General features: G+C 39.4%; 1 protein-coding gene across 1 annotated transcript in view; it reads left to right on the plus strand.

Moving 5' to 3' along the window:
* Positions 1-22,747, plus strand: part of APH1B (aph-1 homolog B, gamma-secretase subunit) — a gene marked incomplete at its 5' end in the record, with an annotated part of 29,219 nt that continues 6,472 nt past the window's right edge. The window contains 5 exons of the mRNA XM_046652749.1: positions 1-74; positions 1,467-1,637; positions 7,320-7,390; positions 8,474-8,596; positions 19,156-19,283. Coding sequence (XP_046508705.1) covers positions 1-74; positions 1,467-1,637; positions 7,320-7,390; positions 8,474-8,596; positions 19,156-19,283 — 567 coding nt within the window. The remainder of the gene's footprint in view (positions 75-1,466; positions 1,638-7,319; positions 7,391-8,473; positions 8,597-19,155; positions 19,284-22,747) is intronic.

A 22,747-nucleotide genomic window follows, 5' to 3' on the forward strand; every position in this document is an offset into this window, starting at 1 on the left:
TTCGGGCCTGCGCTCGCCCTCTACATCTTCACCATCGCCACCGAGCCGTTGCGCATCATCTTCCTCATCATTGGGTGAGGCGGTTGCGCCGGTAACCTGGACCTGGGGCTTCCCTCCCCCACCGGGGGTACCGGCGACCCCGGCGTCCCCATCAAACGGCTCGACCTTGTTGGGCTTTCGGGGGGAGAAGGGTTGAGAGAGAGAGAGAGAGGCGAGACCCCGCTCCCTGGGACTCGCCCTCCTCCGAGGGTCGGCTGGAGAAGAACGGGAGCCCCGCGACCCCAGAGGGCAGGCTCCGGGGAGGGAGCTCACACTGTGGGTCTCAGAAAACCCTGATGCTTGTCTCCTGAGCTTTTGCCTCGGGTCCGTGGGTGAGCTTTAATGAGTCGTGAAACCAGTAAAACTGAAAAAATCGTGGATGAGTTAAATATGCATCTTGTATCTTTCTGGCGAGGGGATCCCTGGTTCCCTCATTCTCACAGGCATCTGTAATCCCAAAGGGTTAAAAGCCATTAGTACCTGGGGATCAGGTGCTTTAAAACCTAACGATGCCCAGCCCTTACCCCAGATCAACTGAATCGGAATGTCAAGGGGGTGAAATTTGGGCCACAGATTTTTTTAAGCTCCCCGGATGATTCAGGTCTGCAACTGAAGGGTGGAAACCTGTGAGAACCCTGAAGCACCTGTCAGCGCATCTCCTTGGGGGAACTTGGTACATACCGAACTCTGGTGGCGAATGTGGTCGTAATCCCAGTTGTCACCTGTCTGGCAGCTCCTCCTGGGGGTCCCCACGTCCCCCTCCACCCTTGAGTCTCACTTGACACTAGGAGAAACAGCCTAGGCTAGGCCGGTGATTCCCACCTTTTCTGAACTTCTTTACCTCTCACAACTGTGCTCAAAGTGCTGCATCACATGTCGTTTTAAAAACAATAGAGATTTGGACAAAAGCTTTGTAAAGCTTGTTATAATCGTTAAAATCCACAGGAATGTTGTAAAAACCAGGCTTGGAAAGCTAATCTAGATCAGAGCACAGGTTTTCAACCTCTGAATTTTAGGCCAATCACTCTGTTCACAGAGAGGTAGGCATTTTTCTGGAAAAGACACTTCTATTTGCACATCAATGGGCAAAGCTTAATTAGGAAGAGTAGCAAATAACCAGGTTTCCAGCTAGACAGTACTTGGCAGATAGTCTGCAGATGTTCTTACAAGTAGGGTGACTGAAAAAGAGTGATTGTTTGGAAGAATCTCAGATTCCTCTTGGACTACATGTTCATCTCACCAGGGAAAATGCACCATTGATTAAGAATGGTTGATCCAGAGTATCACTTTATGGGGACTTTTTTTTTCCTTACTAAAGAGTTAGAAAATCTATTCCATCTTAAGCAGGGTTTGTTTGTTTTTTCTTTTAAATCATTATTAATCGTGTTCACTTGTAACCTGTTCTTTTTTTTTCCCCTAATTTTCAGAGCTTTCTTTTGGTTGGTGTCTCTACTCCTTTCCTCCCTTGTTTGGTTCTTAGCAGGAACCATTACCGAGAACAAAGATGGACCAGTACAAAAATACCTGCTGATGTTTGGAGTGTTAGTCTCAGTCTTTATCCAAGAAGTGTTCCGGTTTGGATATTATAAAATTTTAAAGTAAGTTAACTGTTTGCTTTACCTTTCTTCCCAGTTATATTTGAATTATTATTTAGTAGTTTGAAACATTTATATAGTGTATTTGAGAGTCCGTGTCTTCCTACCTAGTTCGAAGCCAAAGGATTGTACATTTCCAGCCTGAAAATATTGAGTATTTTAACTTGTGGACATTCCTTCTTTTCTTCACTCATTCAAAAAATATTTCTTGAGAATTTTCTCAATGTACTATCTTAGGCACTGGGGGTACATCCTGATCAAAAGACAGTCTCTGTCCTCATGGAGGTTATATTATAGGGGAAAGAGACAGCAAATGAATGAATAAGAAAATACGTTGTATGTTAGAAGATAATAAGTGCCATGGAGAAAAATAAACAGGAGAAATAGTCATTGAAACAACAACCATTCGAGCTGAGAGTTTATCTGCTTCTCTTACCACCACCTAAAATAAATAATTCTTATGGAGATTATGTCTACCATTATTTTGACTGTATTAGGGGAAAACGGGTTCATTTTGTGATATTTCATATCTGTAATAGAAAAGTACATTTTAAAAAAAGCTGTGGGCACAAGTTCCCTTTTTAGGCCAGAAAGTAGGTCATCTGTAGGATCCATGAGGACCTCACATGAAATCACTGATTTGAAACACAGCTTGAACTTGGAACCATGTTTTCTTTCAGGCAGTCATGAGGTTGGCTTTATGTAGGAAGACTTAGTTAGGCGAGTGATAAATGTGCTCTCTTTTCATTTCTGCAAATGAGATAATTAAGGCTCTCTGTGAATTTCATGGATGTAACCAAGACAGAACCTCAGCAGCATCTCTTATAATAGGCTTCTGATAATTTGTTCTTGCTAATATGCTAGGCCTTCTGTATTTTTTACTTGTTGCTTTTAATGACAGATACTGAAATTTAATAATGAAGCAATTTAAATTACAAGTAGAAAACCAGGAAGCCATTGCTTAGAAGCAAAAGTCATATCTTAGAAAAGGCTTAAAAATGAAATTTCCATTAGTTCCTGGAAATACTAAAGGGCAACAAACATATATCAATGAAAACATTTAAGTTGCCATGCGAATACGGTATCCTTGACAGGTAGAATTCAGTTGTGGGTAAATGTTTCTGGTATGCAGCAGTTACTACCATTCCAAAATTTAACTGGAGAATATATTAAGGTAATCAAAATCTCCCTCTTTCTGACCTCTGCCCCACACAGGCAAATGAAATCTCTGTCACGTGGTTGTCATCTTGTATCTTTCAGGGCTAAACGTCCCTCATTTCCTCCCCTGGCCCTCAGAAGACGTGGATATGGCTTCCAAACCTTCTCCAGTCTCTGTTCTTTTATGTTAGTAGACTCAGGTTTCCTTGTGCTCAGGACCCAGCACAGGACTCTGTTGTGGTCAAAGTAGTGCAGCGAGCAGCACCCTCCCTTCCCTTGACTGGGGCCTGTTCTCTTAACAGCTCAGCCTCAGTTTGCACTGGGTTTTCCTGTCGGCAACCTCATTGGCTCATGTTGGTTTTGCATTCTCACATATGATGGTTCTAATTTTGAAACAAACTTAATTTTGGATAGATTTTTACAGTTCAGGACATGGGTTTAGTAACCCCTTAGGACTTTGGGTTGTAATACCTGACTTACCTGGATGGCTCAGTGAATATCTGCTGTTCTTCATTACCTTGTTTCTTCACGGTGTCCACCTGAAATGCAGCCTTTTATTGGCAGTGACCTATGGTTCCAAAGGACTACAAACTGAATGTAAATTGCCTTTTTGTGTGTGTGTGTGAGGAAGACTGCCCTGAGCTAACATCTGTGCCAATCTTCCTGTGTTTTACGTGGGGTGCCACCACAGCTTGATGAGCAGTGCTAGGTCTGTGCCTGGGATCTGAACCTGGGAACCCTGGGCCGCCAAAGCAGAGTGCACAAACTTAAGCACCATGCCACCAGGTCGGCCCCTGAGTTGCCATTTTTAATGAGAGCAGTGAACGAGTAGGGCCACAAGCGAGGGAGCAGGGCCACATGTGGAAGGAGTTACAGCTGTCTTCTGTAGGCTTTCGTGCCAGCAAGTTCAGAGAAGCCTCTTTGGTGTTTTGGGGAAGCCACATTTGCTCCTCTGAAAGGACCTTTGGAAATTTGCAAACAGATAGTAGGACAAACCTGTATTAACAGGTGCCTTTGTTTGCCTTTGCAAAACGCATCTTTAATAAGCCTTTGGAAGATTGTACAATATTTTCCTAGCAAATTTTAGAAATGTTGGATGTTATATAGTTATGTGTTAAACAAAGCAAGTTTGAGAATTATGATGATACTTTAATCATGACTAACATTTATATAGATAGATTTGAGTGGCTCTTTTATGCTACACTACATTCAAATGTATGAACTTTGGTTTAATCAATATTTTAATTATCTCCACTGCCAAGTGCAAAAGTAGGTTTTGCACTTGAAAGTCCTTTAAAGTACTGCCTCAATCAAATTGTTGCTATCTGAATTTGGTATCAGATTAAAATGTGGAGAGTTTGTACCAGTTTTTTTTACATATATGGAATTGAATCAAAACATTTATCATTGCAGTCTAATATAAATTTATTTCGTGGATCAGACCTTAGGAACAGTACCTCATCTTGAATGAATGAGTGAATGAATAAATTGTAACTTTCAGCTTAGCAAAGAGTTGCACCATGAGAAATTGGCATGGGCCACTAGTGATAGCCCTTTCTACATTAATTTTTAAGAAATCTAAGTTATGGTTCTGTACATTGCCTAAAAGGTACATTAAAATTTTTTTGGCTTGGATTGAAGCTTTTATAATTTAATTCAATTTTGTCATACTCCTGATACCGTAAATATTTGGTAATTTTAGAAAATCTTCCATTTATAGAAAAATGTCAAGATAATCATTGCTACAGTTTCTTAAAAGGCATAAGTCTATTTTTTAAAATTTCCAAAATGGTGTATTTAATTTATATGCATTTTTTTTGGTATTCTCTTAACATATACAAAAAAGAATCAGAACAAATGAGAAAGATGGTATGATTTATCAATAGTTTTTCAAAATTTATATTTTAAAAATTGAACTTTTTCTTTTTTTGTTCTTGGAAACAAGAATAAATGCAAACAAAGAATTTTCCACTTCAGTAAAATGGTCAAATTGAAAACACTGTCCGTTAGATCATCAGTTGTGTGTTCTATCAGTCAGGAATGCAGAAGCTGATGGTGTTTTGTACTTTTTCACTTCCTAATGTTAGCATTGAGAACTGTTAGTGCCATAGACCTTTCCTCCCACAAATCTGCAACACAGAGTGAGGAAGTTTATTAAACTTTTGAATTTATTTAATACATTTATGAAAGCAGTACTTTGCTATACCAAGTAGCAAAAGTCTTTTATTTATTACTGAGCAACTTATATAAAACAGGAATCCTCCAAAATTTATTGATTCTATTCTACCTTTATATCCTATTGTTGATGAAGATTATTACTCTTACATATGTCTCTAAGCTATAAGTAGCCTTTAACAACATTCTTGTGACAGGTAAGTTTAGTTTACTTAGGAAAATTGGATATTTTAGTTGGTTACTGCTCCAGAGAAGGATGACAGTCACTTAAGTTTTGGCTCATGTCCTTGCTGTCAAATGATGCTTCCAAATGAAATGACAGATTGTTTCTTTGGAATCTAGAAAAGCAAAAGATCTTTCATTATGCTTATTACTATTTTGGTTGAATTCTGCTTTGCCTTAATTTAATGTAATCAATGATATTTATATTTATGTAATGAATAAGCCAACTAAAATGAATATGCATACCTTGAATTAAATTAACATAATGCTCATAATATAAGTATGTTCTGGTTGATTTAATTTTTTAAAGTGTTTTTGGTGTGTGTGTGTGTGTGTGTGTGTGAGGAAGATTGGCCTTGAGCTAACATCTGTTGCCAATCTCCCTCTTTATTTTTTTTCTCCCCAAAGCCCCAGCACATAGTTGTATATGCTAGTTGTAAGTCATTCTGGTTCTTCCATGTGGGGTGCTGCCACAGCATGGCTTGATGAGCGGTATGTAGATCTGCACCCAGGATCTGAACCAATGAATCCTGGGCTGCTGAAGTGGAGTGCATAAACTTAACCACTCAGCCACAGGGCCACCCCCAATTTAATTTTCTACTCTTAGAGTTAACCTAACTCATTTTTGTTTCAACACTTGCTGAAAAACCATTCTAAAATGTTTGATTCCTTTGTTGCTTTAATAAATATACGTTATGTAAATATAATTTAAATATCTTTTGAGTCAGGATCATTGCTGCAGAGCTTCTAGGCAACAAGGCTTAGTAATAGTGACACTAGTGAAACCAACTAGCCACACCTTGCATTCCTAACACGTGTGCATGGGGAGCAGGGACTCATGGAAAGTTTGTGGATTGTACACAATAGACTCACGGATATGATCACTCTGCAGTTCATTTCTTATTGAGCAGTATTTCAGTGTTTCATTCAGGTATTCGTTTATCTCCTTTTCTGAAGATAGCATTTTATTCTCCCCTGAAGCCTGATTGGGGCTATGAAACAAATATGTAAAATATTTTAGGATCAGAAGACCATATGATTAAGTACCCCCGTGAGAGTCGAGACCATCAGTATTGTAGGATTTAAGAGTAAGAAGAGATTAGTGATTACCAATCACTGGTAAAGCGGGCTTCTTAGGAATTGCTGCCTGAACTAGACTTTGAAGGATAAGTATAATTTAGGTTCATGGAGTGGAAGGTAGGTAGAGGGCAGGGTGGCAGAATAGGTAGAACCCAGGTGGAAGATAAAGTACCAACAAAGTGGGATTGCAGATATAGTACTTAGGGAAGAGGAAAAAATTCAGAGTGGTAGATGCCATTGGGTATTGAGTTAAATCTTTACTGAGCTCAGAAAGTAATCAGAGGTGTTGCTTTTTTTTCTTATTCAACTCAAAGCCTGATGGGTTGTTTACTTGCATTTTTCTTATTTTTTCCCTTCTCTGTGAAAGTCAGATAAAAGGCAAGAGTTTGGAGCCAGCCCCGATGGCCTAGTGGTTCAAATCCAGCACTCTCACCACTCTGGCGGCCCGGGTTCCTTTCCCGATCGTGGAACCACACCACCTGTCTGTCAGTAGCCATGCTGTGGCAGCAGCTCACATAGAAGATCTAGAAGGACTTACAGCTGGGATATAAAACCATGTACTGGGGCTTTGGGGAGGGAAAAAAAAACATTCAAAAGGCAAAAGTTGGGGGCCGGCCCAATGGCGCAGCGGTTAAGTGCCACGTTCCACTTCGGCAGCCCAGGGTTCTCCAGTTTGGATCTCAGGTGCAGACATGGCACTGCTTGGCAAGCTGTGCTGTGGTAGGCATCCCACATATAAAGTAGAGGAAGATGGGCACGGATGTTAGCTCAGGGCCAGTCTTCCTCAGCAAAAAGAGGAGGATTGGCAGGAGATGCTAGCTCAGGGCTAACCTTCCTCAAAAAGGAAAAAAAAGGGCAAAAGTTGGTTGAAAATTTTGGTTGATTTTAGTTAATTATAAATTTGCTGAGTTTGGTTTAAATGGATTTTAGATTTAGAGTATAACCTGATCAAAAAGCCTCAGTAAATATCTGAATTTTGAAATACCTTGTGTATTTTTCTGATATACTACTTTTTCTTTTAAAAAAATGATCTGCATGGTTTTATTTTAGAAAAGCCAGTGAAGGTTTGAAGAATATAAGCGCAGATGAGACAGCACTGTCTATGCGACTGCTGGCCTATGGTAAGTTAGAACTGTGTGGTGTCATTAAGAAAAAAAATTAGACTTGACACATAAAAAGCCATTTTTATCTTTTGTGTCTTTGTAGATTTCAAATAGTATTTTATTAGTCCTTAGCTTATTGGTGTACATTGTTTATTTTCCTAGCTTTCCAGAGCCCTTATGTAAAGGGAAGTGATTGCAGGTGACCCTTATCTGTGTGTCCCCTAACTATTAACCACATTTGAAAGTTAGTTTTTTAACGTGGATACACTCTAGTTTATTACCTAATAGTTTCTAAGTGATGTTACTGTTACCTTCTCTGGGTGGTCACCATGACTTTGGCTGTACTAGGAGGACCCTTCATGTTAATACAGTTAATACCTCGGCATACTTTTCTTTCAGAATTATGCTTTAAAGATTGGATCTAGGTCCCTAAGTTGAGTCACCCCAGTTTGGCCCAGGGATCACTCCTTACCATGCACAGTCACCCCTCAAGCTCAGTGCCAGTTCTAAGCCATCAAACTTAATTCTACAGACTCTTATCATAAACTAAAGCCAGAGCTTCAGCATTGTATCTTTCTGTCTTGCCTGTTGCTTCTGTGCCTTTCTAGATCTTTTTCTCTTCTTTTTCATTTCTCTGCTATGTTCCACTCTTCATTTCCTGTCCTCTTCCTCTCTTCTTTCTCGATTCATCATTTAGCCAAGCACTTGCCTTTTCTGAGCCAGCTTTCCACTGCTTCTCCAACAGCATGTGCACCCTTTCCCCTTCAACACAATATTCCCTAGGGCTGGCCCAGTGGCGCAGCGCTTAAGTTCGCACATTTCACATCTCAGCAGCCTGGGGTTCGCCGGTTCGGATGCCGGGTGCGGACATGGCACCGCTTGGCACACCATGCTGTGGTAGGCATCCCACATATGAAGTAGAGGAAGATGGGCATGGATGTTAGCTCAGCGCCAGGCTTCCCCAGCAAAAAGAGGAGGACTGGCAGTAGTTAGTTCAAGGCTAATCTTCCTAAAAAAAAAAATTCCCTAGTCCTTGGGAATTTGATTTGAAGAGAAGTCATAGCATGTAAAGGGCTTAACAGTGTTTTTCTTCCTCTTTAGTTTCTGGCTTGGGCTTTGGAATCATGAGTGGCGTGTTTTCCTTTGTCAATACCTTGTCTGACTCCTTGGGGCCAGGCACGGTGGGCATTCATGGAGACTCTCCCCAGTTCTTCCTGGTTTCAGGTACGTGCCTGGTAGCTGTGATGCTCAGCCTTCTGGTCTAAAGGAACATCCTTATTGGAGTTCTGTAGCTTAGGAATTCAAGTCAATAGAAATTTATGTTATACCTTCTAAAGGCAAAATACTGTCAGACACCACAAAGTAAGGGACCTAGGGAGAAAAAATTTGGTAGGAGTGTTTTAGAATTTTAGAGTAGAATTTAACTTGCATAAAATTTATTTTTATTTTACTATACTAACAGCATTGCTGTACACTTGATGTATTGGAAGTGACTTTTATAGGCTATATGTTCTTTTTAATTTTTATTAGTTTATATTTATCTTCAATATAAGCTCTAATCTTTAATTAATTTGTCATCTTGGCCCCTTTTTTGGATAGGCATTATAATTTAATCTTGAAATTGAGAGGAAAAAAATAGTTGTTTAGTGTGAAGTAATGTCATACATCCATATTTAAACATACATGTATCATTTAAAGAATAACAGCGCATCTTCCCTGTTGCTTAAGACCTGGAATGTTAGCAGGAACTTAGAGTCCCTTGTCCTCATCATTTCTTCACAGGTAACCGTTGCCCTGATTTTGTATTATTAATTCTCTAGGTTAACCAGGTTTGAAAGTTAGGTTTTTAACGTGTATATGTGTCTTGTTTTGAAGGTAAAGTATAAAAATTTTACCTTCGTGTATGTATTTGAAAAAAATTAATAATTAGCTTTTCTGCTTTTGAACATTTAAAAATAAATCTTACTTTATTCTTTAAAAAAAGAAATTGAGGGGCTGGCCCCGTGGCCGAGTGGTTAAGTTCGCGCGCTCCGCTGCAGGCGGCCCAGTGTTTCGTTGGTTCGAATCCTGGGCGCGGACATGGCACTGCTCGTCAAACCACGCTGAGGCAGCGTCCCACATACCACAACTAGAAGGACCCACAACGAAGAATATACAACCATGTACGGGGGTGCTTTGGGGAGAAAAAGGAAAAAAAAATAAAATCTTTAAAAAAAGAAATTGATAGGAAAAGTGATACTAGATGAGTTAACCTTTTTTATCCAAAGATGCAATATAAAAGGACCAATTCATTTCAAACTACTTTTTCATACATCATATAAAAGTTGTCATCATGATGCAATAATCACGCATTTGAGAGTTGGTAATAATGTACATAATTAACATAAGATTTCTCCTCAATTCCACAAGAAGAATCTTTCAAAAACAGTTTTACAAAACCACACTGTGTTTTTTATCCCCATAAGTTATATCATTGAAATAAGTGACCCCATGCACGTATTCTTTTAATTCAGTCATCATGTAATTAACATCGATCTTAAAGTACCTCTGTCCTCAAGGAGCTTACCCTCTAGTAGGAGGAATAAGACAAAAGAAAGTGAATAAGCGTTTCAGTACAGTTTAAGATAATAATAAAAAACACACAAGGAGGTATGACCCAATTAAAAAAAAATTGCTGCAGTCGTTTAGAGACATCCTACGTGTTACAGTGATCCCCAGACCCAGCGGACACTCGTTCACCATTTCAGTTCAGGCCTCTGCATTTCTTGTCTAGATTACTACCATCAACCCCAGCTAGTTAGTCTTTCTTCAACACACTTTCCGTGTGAATCCATCATGTATGCAGCCAGCAAACTAATCTTCCCAGTACAAAGATGTGTAATGGCTTTCCAAGGTCTACAGGATAAATCAAAGCCTTTCATATCTGGCTACAAATTAGAGGGTGGGAAAGTGTGTTAATGGGTCATACTTATTTAGTGGTGCCTCCAACATAGCAGATTATCTTCCTTTTAAACATTCTGTAATTAGAATTTCTGGCAATTTTTTTTTAATAGAATCTTTTATTCAACCAAACTGATACCTACATAAAGCCCATGGAGATGGGTGCCAGTGCCTGGCTGAACACACACTGGCGGCCTGGGGAAGGCCAAGAGCCAGCAGCAGCTCGTCTAGCATTTTTTTTTTTAATGATTATAATACTGAGTGTTAGGTTTTTAGACCAAATGTTCTATTAATAGCTAAAGTCTGTTAGAGACTTATATGAATTAATAAAACATAATCAGGGATATTACAGCTACATTTTTCTATATTTTCTTAAATGGGTCTATTATATTGCTACATAAGCAATTTTCTTTTGGTTCTCAAGTAGCGTTCTCCTAATGGAACTTATTTTTCTGCCACCTTCTTTCACTAGATGGTGCTAATTCCCTTTAGTGAGCTAGGCTGTTTTCATAAGACTAGCTTAAAATGATTCTTGTGGAAGAAAGTGAAAGAAAGATGTGCTAGCAGTTTGGGGATTGTGTTTGTAATTTCCGTAAACTCAAAGGAAAATTCAAAGAAAATAAAGTATTTTAATGTCTTTAGCTAAGTTGGATGGCAGACTGACTGTGCCATGAAAATGTACCTATAGAGTGAAAGAGCGGCTGTTACTTTATCATATGCAAGAGTTTCTTATTTGTTATAACATCATTCTTTGGAGCATAAACTTTGAGTTGTACATTTAAGAAATTACTTTTGATTGCATTTAGAATATCACCAAATTTTGTATATATTTGTGTTTGTTATATATATTATTTATAACTGATATTGTTATTTATTTACGCTTGAGCTCATTTTTAATTTTTCATTTAAATCTATAAGTTTATAAGCTAGTTTAACATATTCTATATTCTATTACAAATGCCTAAGTAATAATTAGAATAAGGAATAAGAGATCACTAATTAGTGTATCTATGTTAGTGTCAGATATACACTGTATGATACCCGTATGTACATAGATTTTCATGTTACAGGGAGGCATAGTTTATAAATAATATGTATGTATAAGTTCTTTATTTATAGTTGTGTAGTAGGCTAGCATTAACTTTTAAAAAAATCATTACCATTTCTTGGTAATGCTATATAGAGGCAAGAGTATGGGAATTGGAGTCCTAAGTTAAGTATTATCCTGGCTCATTAATTTAGTATTTTGGTCAAGTCCATTTGATCATTTAATCACTTATTCCACAAATAATTATTAAGTATTTTTATTCAACAGGAGTTATACCCAGCCATGAGAATACAGCCCAGTTAATGTCTATACCTTCCACTCACAGTGGGGGATAAAGACAAACAGCTAATTACAATAAAGTGTGATAAATGCTATGATAAGGCAGAGCACTGAGCACACAAAAGACAAGCCCTGGTGGTGGTGCGCTTCTCCTTGGTCACACTTAGTGCAGTTGTAATTAATTAGTCAACCCGGCAGTTACTTGTTCATGTCTTTCCCTCCAGCCGAGTGCTAAGCTATACAAGTGCAAGGACTGTGTCTGTCTTGTTCACTGCAGTATCCTTCACACTTTGTGGAGTCTTTTGTTTCTAGATGGACTCATAAATATTTATTGAAAAAATGAAAGCTAGGCACAGCCTGTGGAGGAAGTGCTGTTTTGGTAGAGACTTACCAGATGAATAGTAGGCAGGCAAAGGAGGGGGTTGTCAGGGAAGAATGTTCAGCAGAGGGAAGAGTTTTCCCTACAGACCTGGAGGTAAGAAAGACATTGTTCACTGGACAAAGGAAGTGCTTGACTTCCATCTAGCCCTCAATTTCCTCATCTTTCAGGAAGGGCAGAAATAATACCTAGCTCGGAGCTGTAAAGTTTAGTTAAATTACTTTAGTATATATTTAAGTGCTTTATAAACTGTAAATGCCCTAAGGGTAGAGAATTTGGTTTTTGAAATGAAAAAACAGATTTTAGAGAGGATAATTTCTCTAATTTGTGGGAATCTGAGTTTATCTCTCTGAACTGCCTCCCTTATGCTTTGGAAGAAAAATGTCTTTAACTAGTACTCAGTAAGAAGAACAGCTGATATATTTTTTTAAAACTTCCCCAAACCATTTAATTTATACTTTCTTGGCAGTGCCCTCATCTAGGTAAGGTTTTAAACTTTTTAGCCACTAAGTCTTTCACCAGGACAAACCAGTATGGGTCAGACCTCCTGAGAAGTACTGTGTTCAGTTCTGAGCATTGTGAGTTGACAGCGATACTGAAGAAATAAAGCTGGTATAGAAGAGCATTGTCAGTATGGTGAAGGATCTAGAGGCTGTATCCTATGGGGTATGATTGAAGAGAAGAGGGACATGAAGCTTGAAGAAAAATAAAAGTAAGAGGAATGTGAGAGGCTCCGTTTTCGAATATTTACTTGCATATTTCCATCTTGGAGTTGAAATCTCTTGTTTCAAATGGTAGACTGCTTTTCCATCTCTAGGGGAACTTTCCCCTTACTTAGGGGAACAATGATTTGAAATACTGCTGACTTCACATGAGAATTTCTGGAGGACAGAAGACAGTGAAACAACATCTTTAAAGTGTAGTTCTGCCGTCTTCCACATCTCAGTTGATGTGCTTCCATCTTTCCTGTTCCTCAGGCCAGAAACATTGGAGAAATCCCTGATTCTTCCCTTTTTCTCATAATGCACGTCCAATCCAACTGCAAGTCTTATCTCAAACTTCCATTTGAATGTCCGTCCAAGTTCTCATGGGCTTGGTTTTGCTTTATATATGACATCAGGAATAGATGGTTTGAGAGCTGGTTTGAAGCAAACTTTTAAAGAAAAGAAAAGGTAAATCTGATGGTGCTGAAACTATTCAGGCCAGAGACAAACATGGAAAGGTACTAGTTAATTTCATGAAGTCATTGAACCATTAATGCAAAATAACAGAATCCTGAGAGCCTCACACTCACTGCCCACTGCCAGGAGGTGGATTCCCCACAGGGAGTTATACCCCAGGTTCCCATGAGCCCTGCCTTAGACCCCATGCTCCCACTGGCAGCTCCAGCCAATGAATCTTGATGTGGTTTGTTATGCAGCATTTTTGTGACAATAGCTGACTAATACAAAGAATTTCAAATAATTTTTTAATGTGCCACATTTGGAAAAAAAAGAGTTGACTTGTACTTCTTCAAAGAGCCTTCACAGCTAGGATCGACAAGGAAGAGTTGGAGCAGGTTTTCTCAGCCTCGACACTTGACTTTGGGGTCAGATAATTCTTTGATTGAGGGGCTGTCTTGTGAATTGTAGGGGGTTCAACAGCATCCCTGGCTTCTACCCACTAGATGCCAGAAGCACCCTACCCACAGATGTAGTAACCAAAAATGTCTGCAGACATTGATAAATGCCCTCTGGGGCAAGATCACTCCACTTGAGAACCTCTGTGTTAGAGGGCCCATTGGTTTCAGTTTGAGAAGGAACTTTCCCACAGTGACTGTTGTAATGAAGTAAGCTCCTAAACTAAATATTTGAAGTGGGTGCTGTGAGATCTGTTTTTTCATTGCCTAGGGGACTAGATCAGACAGCTTCTAAGGGGTTTCCCGATGCTGACTCTGCGCTCGTGAGCTAACTTGAGGAGAGAATTTCATCATTCTTCAACATTTGCTATGGGGACTTTAAACATAAAATCGTATCCTTGGCAATCTGTTCAGCTCATGAACATGCTTCAGGAGCATTTTCATAAAGATGAAATGATAAATGTTATTTAAATACCTGCAGTCATTCAGATTGCTTTCAGGACATCTTTATGATCTGGTTGGTATTAAGGCACAGTACTATGCCTTTCTTATGGCTATGTAATAGGAGATGGTTTTCAGAATATCTTCTTTTAATCTTAGAGAATGTTATTTGATTAGTAGTATATGTCTATATTACAATAAACTAAGTCACAGAATTCTCTTACATTTTTTAAAGCAAAAATTTTGAAGTTAAATCTCTATTTCAGGAAAGGCGTTTTCAAAAACGTTAGTTTAGTTCTGTGGCTTGACTCCTACTTGGGCTCGGTCATTAGAGACCTTGCAAGAATCCAGAGAGTTTCTGCAACCAAAAGGGATGGAAGAGAGTCTCTCATTTCACAGCACCCTGACACCCCAGACCCTTCTCTTACTTGGAAAAAGAAGCCAGAAGCCTATTGGTAATGACATCCTGCCTCTGGGCAGCTGAGGAGGCTCAGCCTTGGCTCTGGGAGGTCCTCCTTTGTCTGTTGCTGCCGCCACCACCAGCAGCCCTGGGCTCTTTCTGGCATGGTTAGAGATACTCTGAGGTTGTCAGGGGAAGCCAGATGATAGCGACTTCCGTGCTGGCAGGATCCAGTGTTAGAATCAGTTGCTATCTCAGGCCGTTGTCTCTGCAAGGACAGAAAAGTAGATATCAGCAATGAGGGAAAGAGGGACAAGTGTGAAAATGAGGATATTGGTGAATCTAGTACTAGAGCATTTAGGGTATATTCAATCAGAAAGGGTAAAAGAACCGAATAGTTAGTGGAGCTTCTTAAAGGTAACACTGAAACATTTTGCTTAGAAATAAGTTAGATTGTAACATTCTCTACCAAGAGAATTAAAGATTAGAAGAGGAAGTCCGTTATCAAACTAAACAGCTACAATTTCACAAATAGATATACGATACTTGTTAGAATTGTTCCGCTTTCTGATTAATGTTCCAAAACATTAGAAATTATGGAAGCTCCTTTTATTAATCTGGATTATAAACTAATTTTTATATTCTTATGGTTAACTTGGAGAAGTTTTTGTCCCCCCTACTTTTAAGAATATTAGAGCAAAGCAAATTTTAGGGTTAGATTCACTGAAGGACTTTTAGAATTTTCTATTTAGGAACGTGAAATGAGAAAGGTCTAGTAATTAAAAGACAGTACCTGAGAGGTACTATTAGCAATACTTCATTTCTAGTTGGAGTGAATTCCACTGGCTAGAGAGAAGTCTCAAAATAGTATGTGTGTAGCTCTAGTTACGTGTATGTGGCAAAATCGTTTACATATCCAGGTCTCAGTTTCTTTTGGACCTCTAACCAATTACAGAGGGAATAAATAATAAATCCCAGTATTCTAAATAGCACATTGTAATAGTAAAGGCTTCTGAGGACCATGGAAGCTAGCCAGAAACTAGTGCTAGCTAAATAAATAAGCAGTCAAGTAGGAATGTACAGTGTTTTAATAAATGTCTCAGAGATCCCCTTTAGATGTGTTAATAAAACAGTAAACTGAAAAAATGGGGCAAAGTCCCATGAGACTGTGTTTTGTTCACAATGATAGCCCCAGTGCCTAGAACAGTGCCTGGCCTATAGTGGGCATTGAATAAATACTTTTATGGATTAATGAATGAGGGGAGGAATAAAATAAATGTGAGAGTAATACAAGTCAGAGAAAGAAATAATCTACAAGAGTGAAGAAGAGTGCATTTTATTCTATTTTTTTTTTGGTGAGGAAGATTGGCCCTGAGCTAACATCTGTTGCCCATCTTCCTCTTTTTGCTTGAGGAAGATTGCCCCAGAGCTAACATCTGTGACAGTCTTCCTTTACTTTGTACATGGGATGCTGCCACAGTGTGGCTTGATGAGTGGAGTGTAGGTCCACGCCTGGGATCCGAACCCGCAAACCCCTGGTTTCTGAATTGGAGCATGAGAACTTAACCACTATACCACTGGGCCAGCCCAGAAGAGTGTATTTTAAAACATGGTCAAGTACACAGGAAATCTGGATAAAAGTCGTAATTACTTGCTGCCTTGCCTCATTTTCTCACCTGATAGTCTTAACTCACTAAAGGCTGTCACTTATTCATCTTTGAATCTGGACACCATAGCACATAGTAGCTGTCATTTACTGAAAAGCTACAGTTTGCAAAGCTCTGCTCTTCCCTGCAACAGCCCTATGAGGTGTTATTATCCACGTTTTAGAAATAAAGAAAACAGAAGCTCAGAGAGGTAAATAGCTTGCCCAAAGCTGTACTGTGGAGCTGGGATTCCAACTCAGGATTGTGACTCCAGAGCTCATAGACATAATCTTCAGGCCAGACCATCTAGGTGCTCAGGAAATGTGTGTTGAGTGTTAAAAAAGAAAAGAAAAATGGAGAAGAGTAAGGATCAGAAAGAATTCACGGAGGAGATGGCATTGAGCTAGACCTTAAATACAAGTAGGATTTGGATGTGGTGAAATGGGCAGGGGTGGTAATGAGTAGTAGAATATTTAGGCAAAAGGGACAGTTAAAAAAAGTAAAAACATAGAGGCGTAGACATAGTGTAAGAGTTCTGGTTTTCCTCTAAATAGGATATGTTTGAAGATTAGTAAAGGATAGTAATTTGGGGCTAGGTTGTAGAGGGTCTGGGATGCTAATCTGAGGTATTTGAACTTTACTTTGGAGATGGGGTCAATCCATCAAAGATATATTTTAGCAGGAAAGGACCTTGCAAACAGAAATACAGACCTAGGGGCCGGCCCCGTAGCCTAGTGGTTAAGTTTGGGCACTCTGCCATGGCGGCCCAGGATTTTGCTGGTTCGGATCCTGGGTGCGGACATGGCACCGCTCATCGAGCCATGCTGAGGCGGCATCCCACATGCCACAACTAGAAGGACCCACAACTAAAAATATACAACTGTGTACTGGGGGGCTTTTGGAGAAAAAAGAAAAAATAAAATCTTAAAAAAAATACAGACCTAGAATTTGGAAGAAAGTTCAGGGCTAAAGATATCTTGAGGATGCTTGTCTGAAACTGACAGAATAATGCTCTTTTGGATGAAAATGAACTAGAAGTTCCATAAGTAAGAGCCTTTTCCAAGTAGCTGAGTTCTAGGACTTGACCATAGGAGCATGATTGGCTGGCTTCACTATTCATGGTAATGCATAGAATGGCAAGCATAAGCTGACAAATAGATGACACATAAATGATGTCATTGCTTTCTCTTGACATTTGATTGACGTGTAGTTTTAGAAAAACCTTAGCACGTGAACATTTGTGTCTGTGTAGATGGAGTTTCTAATACCCTGGTCTTTTCTGATGTACACTTAACTCCTGGATGTCTTCAGTGGCCTCAGCTCTACACCATCACATCACCAGGCGTCTATCTTCAGGGGAACTGCCCTTTCCAGAATCATCACTGAGATTAAAATACATCATTTTAGTTTAGTCTACCATTGTCCCAAAGTTTAAAAAAAAAATCCTCTTCTACTTTAAAGTATTTACTGTCATTTACTGAAATGCTGGCATGCTATCACTAGATGTAACAACTTGCTTTCTTCCAGCCACAACAGTTATGACTTTTAATATTGTTTTGCATGTTTTTGACTTTGTGTACATTGAAGTAGTAGGCATTTTATATGCTTTTTTTTCTCCCACTCAACATTATATTCTTGAGATCATTTATATTGTAGATGGTATAGTATTCCATTATGTGAATACACCACAACTTATCCATTCTGATAACCATGGACTATTTTGGTTATTACAAAAATATTCTTGGGGCCGGCCTGGTGGCATAATGGTTGTTTGTGTGCTCCGCTTCTGCAGCCTAGGGTTCGAGGGTTGGGTCCTGGGCATGGACCTGCATACTGCTTATCAAGCCATGCTGTGGCGGCATCCCACCTGTGAGGTAGAGGAAGATTGGCACAGATGGTAGCTCTGGGCCAATCTTCCTCAAGCAAAAAGGAAGATTGGTAACAGATGTTAGCTCAGGGCCAACATTCTTCACCAAAAAAAGATATATATATATACACATATATGAATATATATATGTTCTCATATGTATCCCCTTGTGCGAATATATTCGAGTTTCTCTAGATCGTGGTTCTCGACTTTGACCATGCATCAGAATCACTTGGAGGACTGTTTGAACACGGATGCTGGGCTCATTGTGTCTGATTCAGGAGGTCTGGGGTGGGTTCCAGGAATTTGCATTTCTAACAAGCTCTCAGGTGTTAGTGATCTATTAATCCAAGAACTAACTGCTTCAGAGTATAGATCTAGCTGTGGAATTGCTGGAGAGAGGGAATGCGAATTGTCAACGTTACTAGGTAATGCAAGATTGTTTCAACAGTTTGTTGAACAGTTTGTTTCAACAGATTGTTTTCAGCAGTCTGAAAGAACTGTCAAACTTGAATTTTTCCCAGACTGGCGGGTGTCAGTGCTATCTTATTATGTGGCCGAAAAGGGAAATCTGTATCCCTTTTTTTCCATGTTAAAATTTTCAGATTCTCTGGAACACACACACACAGTATTACACAGAAAAACCTGTCTGTGTTGGTCAAATTCAGTCTCAGTTGCCTAACAAGAATCTTAGATAATTATTGCAATTTCTACTAGTTTTATTCTTCCATGGGCCTTTTTTTAAAAAAAACCCAAAAATCCAAGGAGAAATTCTATTTTAGCGAAAAGACTTGTTTAAAGCAAAAATATTCCTTTTAATTGAGAAAAGTATTTCTTAATTAGTGCAACAGGCTAACTGAAAAGAGCTGCTATCGCAGTAGTTTTACTGCATTCCTCAGAGAAACTCCCAAAGGCCAGATTGCAAGTTAAATAGGTTCACCTTCCTGATGAGAAGCCGCTGCAAGCTGACCCCTTGTTTAGACATGTTGCTTTCTGAGTTACCATGCGAGCAAATGTGTGTCAGGGTTCCGCTTCTGTCAGATGGTGGTTAAACTCTCTCATACTAGCATGGTGCACCCCAAAGCCTGTTTCACGACCAGGTGTTCAGTGGGCTTTGGCGTCTGTTGTCTGTATGACTGGGCACTAATGGATGTCTGTCTTTCAGCTTTCATGACGCTGGTAATCATAATGCTACACTTGTTCTGGGGCATTGTATTTTTTGATGGCTGTGAGAAGAAAAAGTGGTACGCCCTTCTTCTGGTTCTTCTAACCCATCTGCTGGTTTCAACCCTGGTGAGTATTGCCCAAACTGTGTTTTTGGAACTCAAGTCCACATATCTAAGGTAGTAGATTCCACTCTAAATGAAATACGTGCTCGTGGGAAATTGAGGAAATTCAGAAAACTCGCCTAAAAGAATGAATGAATCATAGGTAGATAAATCATCTAAGTCTTTCTACAGAAGGACAACTATTAATTTGTTGGTTGATCTCATTAAAGATTTTTTCTACGTGTCTTTTTTTAATGGATACAGTCAAATCTGAAAAAGTCTGGCATCATGCTTATGTTATTTAACACATCTTAAGCAATTTCCATTTTATTATAAATCCTTTTAATGTGTGAATTTTAATGGCTTTATATAATTACATAAAAATTATAGTTTGCCTAACTGATCACTTCTGTTTCTACTTTTGGTTATTAAAATGCTGTCTTGAACATCTTTGTATATGAAACTTTTTCATGTATCGTTTAGATTCCGAGGGATGGAATTATGAAGTCAAATGGTATAAATATTTTTAAAGCCCTTGATGCAAATTACTAAAATACTCTCCACAAGGGTTGTACCATTTTTATTCATTCTGATCTATAACGAGTGCCCATTCCACTCCCTCCTCACCGACATTATAATAATGCCAGTTTTAAAAATAAAGTTTAAAAGAAAACTTGACTAGATATATCTATAAAGCACATTTAATGCTTTGAGTCTGACTTTTTTGTAATTTGTAATTTATGTACATCAGAATTATCCCCACCACTGCCTTGTCTAGACCCTTGTCATTTGTCACCTAAAGTCTTGAAAAGGCTCCTTCTGATAGTGTCCTGCCTCATGCTTCTCCCCTCTCCATCCATTTAGAGTTCATCTCAGATTTTCTTATACTGGGCTCCTTATACTCTGATCCATCTAAAATGCAGTCTTATTGCCTCCCCTACCTAAAACCTTTCAGTGGTGCAGGATACTAAATTTACCTTTAAGATGATGGCAACTATCTAAAGCCAAATCTTCGTGGAAAAAAGACTGGAAAGAGAATGCATTAAAAGATTAACAGCGTTTATCTCTGAGTGGATTCTTTTATTGTTTATCATTTTTGGCATGTTCCAAAACATCTACATCATACACTTTTATAATCAGAAAGGAAGTTACATGAAAAAGACAAATGTCCTTCTTATGGATCCAATTGGTCATTCATTCATTTGATAAATATTTATTGAGGGCCTTCTGTGTTCCCGGCACTGTTCTAGGTGAATAAAACAGTTTAGTGACCAAAACAAAGATCCCTGCCTGTACAATATAGTGGGAAAAAGAGGCAATAAGCAATAGACATAATAAGTAAGAAATTATGTAATATGTTAGTATAGGTGCTGTGGAAAAAAGGAAAAGTAGAGCAGGTTTTTTTTTTTTTTAATATCTATATCTATCCTATCCATCTTTTTTTTTTTAAGGATTGGCCCTGAGCTAACATCTGTTGTCGATCTTCCTCTTTTTTTTTTCTTCTCCCCAAAGCCCCCCAGTACACGTTGTATATTCTAGTTCTAGGTCCTTCTAGTTCTGCTATGTGAGATGCTATCTCAGCATGGCTTGATGAGCGGTGCTAGGTCCATGCCCAGGATCTGAACCTGCGAAACCCTGGGCTGACGAAGCAGAGTGCGTGAACTTAACCACTCAGCCACAGGGTCAGCCCAGTAGAGCAGGTTAAAAGGGACCCAGAGTGTGGGGGTTGGGGAGATAGAAAATTTTTGAACTAGGTGGTCAGAGTAGGCTTCATTGTGAAGGTGACATTTCAGCAAAGAAGTAAAGTAGAGTTGGTCATGTGGCTGTCTGGAGAAAAAGCATCCCAGACTGAGCAGCCAGTGGCAAAGTCCGAAGACTGAAGAACATGCTTGGCCTGTTTATGGAAGCAAGTGTGGCCAGAACAGAGTGAGCCAGGGGAGGTTCGTAGGAGATACTGTCACAGAGTTGAAGATGGGGTGGGAAGTAGAGGTCAGAAATGAGAACCACATCTAGATAATGCAGGGTTTTGGCTTTTACTTTCAGTGAAATGGGAGTCATTGTAGGGTTTTGGGGAGAGAGACATGGTGTGACTCGCATTTCAAAAGGATCACTTTGCGGTGTTGAGAGTGGACTGTAGTGAGGGAAGAGATTAGAGTAGTCAAGAAAGATGGTGACAACTGGGGTGAGATAGTAGTGGAGATAATAAGAAATGATCAGATTCAGGACATAGTTTTGAAAGTAGAGCCAACAGTATTTCCTGACAGACTGGATAAGGCATGGGAGAGAAAGAAGAGGAGCAAAGGATGTCTCCAAGGTTTTTGGCCTGGACAAGGAGAAGGATGGAATTGTCATCAACTAAGATGGGGAAACTTGTGAGGGGAGATTAAGAATTCTCCTTGGCCACATTAAACGTGCCTATTGGCTATCTGAGTGGAGATGTCAGTTAGGCAGTTGGATAAAAAAGTTTGGAGTTTGAGAAAGAAATCTAGCCTAGAAAAGGTGATTGTAAGGAGTAAGTCTAGCAGACAAGAGGCCCAAGGACTGAGCCCTTGGACACTCCAGCCCTGAGGTTGGGGGAAGAGGAGGAGCCAGCAAAGGAGACTGAGAAGGAGCAACTAGTGAGGTAGGAGGAAAACCAGGAGCCAGGTGTCCTGGAAACCAAGTGTATTAAGGAGGAGAGAGTGATCAGCTGTAGCAGATACCTTGAAATAAAACCCAGACTTCTTTGTTTGACGTAGCCTCTCGTCTGTCTTACTGGGGAAAGCTTCCCTCCTGCTGTTCCCCACAGTCACATCACAGACTCCCTCTAAATTGATCCAGTGTGGTGTGCCTTTGTCCGTGCTGTTTTATCTGCACTGACTTATCTTCCCTAACCTAGGTCAGTTTGGAAAACTCCTGTTCATTCCATGTGAAGCTTCCCTGGAAAAGGTGCATACTCCAGACTTGGTACTCTCACCAGCCCTTATTCATAGCTGTGTTATAACACTTATCCTTGGCCAGGATTATTTTATTTAATATAGTTTTTACATCTCTCGCCAGTTAGAGTTTGATCACCAAGGACGGGACCTTATCTTGTCCGTCTTTGTATCCTCAGTCCCTGGCACATAGTAGCTGGCCAATGAATATTGTTTAATATTGAATAATTTATATTATTCTCCTTAAGGATTAAAGAGAACTCAGGAAATTTGAAATATTATGTACCAAAATGTTAACAGTAGTTATCTCTGAATGGCAGATTTCAGAGAATGTTTAAGTAATTGTTTTATTAAAATAACATACATACAGAAAAGGATACAAATCAGAAGTGTACATCTAGATGAATTTCCACGTTGTGAACACACCTGTGTAACTTGAACCTAAATGAAAACTAGAACACTGTCAGCTCTCGTGAGCCTCCTAGTGCCACTGCACTGCTCCTCCTAGTGCCACTGCACTGCTCCTCCTAGTGCCACTGCACTGCTCCTCCTAGTGCCACTGCACTGCTCCTCC

The sequence above is a fragment of the Equus quagga genome, chromosome 2 (genome assembly GCF_021613505.1).
Source record: "Equus quagga isolate Etosha38 chromosome 2, UCLA_HA_Equagga_1.0, whole genome shotgun sequence".
Taxonomy (NCBI): Eukaryota; Metazoa; Chordata; class Mammalia; order Perissodactyla; family Equidae; genus Equus; species Equus quagga.